The 5,974-nt window shown below is 37.8% G+C and overlaps 1 protein-coding gene across 1 annotated transcript in view; it reads right to left on the bottom strand.

Moving 5' to 3' along the window:
- Positions 1-4,930: 4,930 nt before the first annotated feature.
- The window catches only part of LOC118323875 (keratin, type II cytoskeletal 8-like), a gene marked incomplete in the record, with an annotated part of 5,581 nt that continues 4,537 nt past the window's right edge, over positions 4,931-5,974 (bottom strand). The window contains 2 exon segments of the mRNA XM_035655934.1: positions 4,931-5,784; positions 5,902-5,974. Of these exon segments, the coding sequence (XP_035511827.1) occupies positions 5,519-5,784; positions 5,902-5,974 (339 nt within the window).

Below are 5,974 nucleotides of genomic sequence, written 5' to 3'. Positions count from 1 at the left end.
TAACAGGAGGTGGCTATTTTGTGCTGCCCCTTTGAAAATGAGATTATCTAAAGATGATAAATAATAAATCATAGTACTATAGTATGTTCATAGTGTAGGTCTGCTTGTAATAAAGTTTGGTTCAAGGCATTCAGGAGGCATGAACCACAGTGCGGGCTCAAACAACCTCTGCAAAGTTACATAGCCATGTTTGTGTGAAGACACAGGGAGGGGCTTTTTGGGAAATCACAGCTTACTGAGGCTAGCAGAGGAGCCAACATGCACACCGCCAAAATCTCACCTTTACATGATTAATTTGTCTGATTGTTGTGTTATTGTGTTTTAGTGTTGTGAACAGGCTTTAGTACCTGGGTGTCCTCTTCGTTAACACAGTTCTCTAGTGCTTATTATAAGAGTTGTGCATGACGGCAGACACTTTAAAACACCCTTTTTATACTTCGCCCACTCTGTGTGCCCATAAGTGATTATGAATCAGACTCTAATGGCGTCCAGGGATGACACTTTGGGTGGAACTGCTGCACCTGATGCACACTTCATGAGCTGTAGCACGTACACTGAACTGTCTTTCTGTGATTACACCATTTCTCATGCACATCTTAAAACAGCAGTGAGTAAGTAATACAGTAATTAGACATACGATCTGTTACACAAAATGTGCTGTTAATAGTGAATCAAACAATGCTCTAAACTATGAAGGGGTTGCTAGTACAAGATGAAAAAAGGATCATGTTCAGGGTGAGACTAACACAATACTGCCTCCTTGAGTGAAAGAGTAAAATGGATGCCAGCTCAGGTTGCTACATGCTGAAATGCTGGGTCTTACTGCTCCACCCTCCTGAGTATTCTTCATTAAAGGGTGATCTTTTTTTATGTGATATTGCACAATTACATTTGTAGTGATAGGTCTACTTTTCATTCGTACACTGTTTCAACTGTGGATAAGGACTTCTAGGAAGCTTCAGTGGGACACTGAGAGACAGCAGGACTCCCTCTGTTGTGACCGAGTATGCCAAGTAAGCAAACATACGCTGGCATGCACACACACAAATGTATTGTACTTATAATGTCTCACTGCTCTAGCATGTGTCTGATTGATAGCAGATTGAGGGTTGGGAATTTAATGCTGGTCTTACTAAATCGAAAAATCTGCCAACATATTTCTATTTAATATAATGTAAAGGCATGTCATTTCAACTCTTCTTGGCTGCATGCTAAAAATACATTGAAAAATAGATCCTATTTTTACAGTTGTTTGGCTCACTTTGTTTGAGATACATATGTTTGTCATGTTTTCTATAAAGCCCCCTATTCAGAGTAACTTTACTTTTCAGGATAGACAACTATTGTGTTGCTTTGCATTTTGGAGTAACAGGCCCTTCTCCAGTTATGAATCCCAGACACAGACACACCCACACTATACACACACAGTGGGTGTGCCAGGCATTTAACCTCAGTCCTCCTGTGAGAGGGCTCATCCTGACTTGCAGAGTTACATACTCAGTTCTAGGGGTGCAATGTTGACCCCTGGTGGTCAATTGCTAAAAAGAGATGTAAAGAATTTTACTCCATGCCCTCCTGCCTGAGTTTGAGTTCACCAAGTGTTTCTTAAACCTAAATGCTGTTCGTATAGATACACTGGAGCTGCCCAGCACAGCCGTTGGAGGGTGATAAAGTTGTTTACAAAAAGCTGCAGCAATTAATTGATGAATTGATTAGATATCAGCTAATTTATTGCCAACTATTTTGAAAAACGATAAAATGCTTTCAGTCTTCTTCAGCTTCTCAAATGTGGTTATCTTCTGCTTTCTTTAGTGCTCTATGACATTGAACTGAATATATTTGAGGACGTCCCATTGGGCTGATCATCATTTGTCACAAATTTCTGACATTTTATGGACCAAACAACTAATTGATTAATCAAGGAAATGACTGATAGCTTGAACAATAAATTAGAATAGTACCCTAATAAATACCAAAGACAAATCATTACTTGGCCATTTGTCCTAAAATAAAAGTAATTGTATGCTATAAGATGTTTTGGGATGAATCTTGTTCATCAATTTAGTTAGAATGATGGAGCGGAAATAAAAATAATTAAGGGACAGGAAACGTCATTCAGAAAATACATCAAATGACAGTTAAAAATCACCATAGAAATAGAAATCCAGATGTCAGGATGTTAAGGACATCCCAATTAACATTGATGCAAATACATTTTTAAAAAGACCATAGAATTAATGCAGAAGACCTTAATTAATTGAAATATTGTCAAAATCGCAATATGGCAAAGTGCAACAGGCAAATCTTATAAGCTGCAATTTATTTTTGATCAAGGTAAAATGAGTGACACACAGTATTATAATAAAGTGCTGCAGGTCCTGGAGATTGCCTGGCCTACAACTCTTGTTCTGATGTAAGAAAACGTACTTGTTTGGTAGAGACCCCCACAGATTTCACATCATCATGATTTCAATAGTTTTTTCAGTAAACATTAAATTTGTAATGCAAAAAGTATCATTCCCACACTAATAATTGTGAATCATATTGCAATCGCAGTGTGTGTCAAAATACGATGTTTTTACCATATAGTGTAGCCCTACTCAAAGCCCCATACCATGAGCCTGACGTTGCTATGGCAATATAAGCAATATAATACTACGGTATATAACAGTTAACTAAACATAAAAGTAGTTAAAACAAGCAAAGCTGTTTAAGCCTCTTGCCTGCCTTGTTTTATATATATTATATATTATATATTATATATATGTTATATACTGTCAATTTTTGTCTGGAATCTCAGCTGCACACATTCTTTAGCTACTTTGAGATTAAACCTGACTGTAGCAAATGGCAAACAGACCAAAGCAACTAGCTAGCTGAACATAATAAGCATTTAGCAGCTAAAGAGACAGATATTTTTCTGGAGTGCTACGAGAGAGCAAAACAGCTAGAAGGAGAGGGAATAATGGACTTTACATTTAAAGCCAAATGAATAATGTTGCTCCATGTCTGCTAACCTAAGATGTAGCTAGCTACTTAGGCTAGTTTGCTAACACATGCCTCTTAAGTTACTAGTGATGTATTCAATACAGTCTATGTACTGAAGTATTCAAAAGTAAAAATGACATTGTCTAATACCAATAAATTGCTGTATCCAATTGTTTTCATTCCATTTACAGACCCTTGTAACTCTCTGAAACCACCCAATGAACTTGCTGTAGAACCACTCTGCTACACAAAGCAGATAGAAACACCTGTGAAAACTTAAGCATAGAAATAAAAAGTAAAAAGAGGACACGCACACCCTGAACAAAACAAGTAAAGTACTGAAAAAAAAGTCAATTAAAGACAGGACTCAAGTAAATGTGCTTTGTTAATGCCAACAACTGACATCTGGACAAATAAAACCAAAGTTATATTTATAGAGTAAACATAATAATAAATAAATAACATAATAAAAAATAAATATAGTGCACTGTGCAAAACAGCAGCATCCAACAGTTTTATGTGTCTCTATGAACTAACCGCCATCAACTATCTAAGTGTTGTATATTTTATTATTATTTGTATCTGCCTGTATCCTGTATTCTGGCCTGTAGCGTGGACACCATCATATCATTCTGTCTTGAATCACTTCACAAAAAAAATTCAATAAAAAATATCGTTCACTTAAAAGAGCCGGCTCTTTGAACCGGCTTGTTCGCGACCGACACATCGCTTTAAGTTACATTACAAGGTGATATTCAGCTGCTTCCAAGTGGCCGAAAAGAAGTAGTTACATTTTTTAATATTATCTAACATGTCTGTATATCTACATTGCTACAATACGTTTGGCCAAACTCACCTCCTGCTACTTCCTTAACTCTTAATTCCAACATGGCCGTGTCCTCTTCTTAACCAGCCTCGTTTGTTGTCCAGTTCTGGCTTCACATTGTCTCCAAATACTGAACATTATTTGTTGATTTAGTCAAATTGAATAATTCTATATAAAACTATGTAGGATAATCAAATACCCAGCTTCTTCTGTAAATTACCTTTTCCACGCAGAAATTTCAAGATGTCATAGCACAGGTGTAATTAATAACACTGATTATGGCTATATGGCCTACAGGGACACCTAAATGGAACAGAGCTTACAGATAACTAATGTTAATAGTTGCACTGCTGTTCTTGCTATGAAAAGTGGAAATGTCAGGTGAAAAAGGTTGTTACTCTGTTTTTATATTGCCTTCTGAGCCTCCTGTTCTTGCTTTGTCTGTCAAAGCACTTTGTAAACTCAGTTTTAAAAGGTACTACATAAAGTTATTATTATTTTAATTATTGATACATTGTTAAACCATACAGAGGTCAACACGTCTGCACTTAATCTTGTTAATCGGGCTGAATGACCTGTCAGTAAAACATCAAAGGCAACACCCAGGGCCTAAAGCAGTGTTCTATATTTGGACTTATTTCTCTGTGTGAGTTTGAAGCTAATGTCAGAACCCAAAAAACTAATTTACTCACTATTTTAGGTGTCCTGTACCTTTAATACTTTTTTCAGTATTTTGAGATTTAAAAGCCACTATCCAAACATGGCCAGTGAAATGTTATTATGTTGAATGTCACAAAAGAAACAAGATATGACAGAGCCTAGGTCAGTCATCGAACATCTCCACTCCTTCAACCAACATGGTGGGACTTTGATGTGAAAATATAACAAAACAGGTGATATTTGACTTTACTGTTAATATATATTATATATTTACCTTCTGTATATATATTTAAATATAGTAATAGTATTATTATCCTTGTGACTTGAAGGACTGATCAAGAACTATCCCTATTTACAGATTCAAAACTACTTAAGCACTGTCAGCTTTATTGGACTTCAAGTTAATTTACTCTCTTTCTTTTGAGTCATCATCAAAAAATTTAAACAAACACATAATTTTCTTTTCAGTAAACACATTTTTATTGGTAGCAAAAACAGCACCTCAGGACAACAGTTTGACGTGGGCAGCCTCCTAAGGGGTCGAACAGTTTCAGTTACAGGACACGCACAGGGAAGACATGCACTACCTACTGTAGCAGGCAATTTTATGACATTAGTTGACCATCAGTGCTGAAGCACTGTTTCATTACATTCACATTCCTTCACACCACAGTCCATTTGATGCAACACCGTTTTGAAGGAAACAGCCTTCCGTGTATAGAATATCTGTTGTTTATTTCAAGGGAGTGTATGAATTCGCCCAGTTTTTAGCTCTCTTTCTGAGACAAAACTACTCTTTTAGTACAGACAGTCAGACATCAGACATACAAAATAAATTCTTTGGTCCCTTTCAGATCTTTGGTAGTGTTAGGATCATTTATTGCTTCATGAAAAACAATTAGGCTCAACTGGAGAGTGGCTGGCAAGCATTTTACTTCAGACTTGTTTATTACAATAGTTGAGGGGTGCTGGGGGTGAACTGTGAGTATAAAACTACCAGAGAGGAGATAGCAGACAGGTAGCTACACCTCTTAACTAGACAGCTCAATCCTCAATGACCTCGGAGGACTCAGACACCACTCTGCCATCCTTGGTCTCAATCATCTTGATAACGACGTTTTTCTTGCTCTGGGTGGTGGTGCTGTAGCCGCTGCCGCTGCTGAAGCCGCCCGAGCTGCTGCCGAATCCGCCGCCATATCCGCTGCCGCTGCCATATGCACTGCCGCCACCATATCCGCTGCTGAAACCGCTGGAGTAGCCACTTGAGTAGCTGCTCTTCATGCTGTCCATGGGAAAGCCTCCGTAGCTTGCTGTTGAGAGAAGGGAGGTCAGAGACAACAGTTAAAACTGGAAGAGTGTGGAATCTGTTAAAACTGAAGAACCAATCAGACAAGACAATTAAAGCGAGGTTGAAGAAAATGACTTACTGCTCTGTTGGGAGATGTTGATAGCCTTGATGCCATTTGCCAGCCTGTCCTCCTCTCCCTCCAGCAGTTTCCT

The sequence above is a fragment of the Morone saxatilis genome, unplaced genomic scaffold (assembly GCF_004916995.1).
Source record: "Morone saxatilis isolate NCDOM2014 unplaced genomic scaffold, NCSU_SB_2.0 Contig15, whole genome shotgun sequence".
In the NCBI taxonomy this organism is placed as follows: domain Eukaryota; kingdom Metazoa; phylum Chordata; class Actinopteri; family Moronidae; genus Morone; species Morone saxatilis.
The sequence above is the reverse complement of the archived record's forward strand: the minus strand, read 5'-3'. Positions and strand labels throughout refer to the sequence as shown.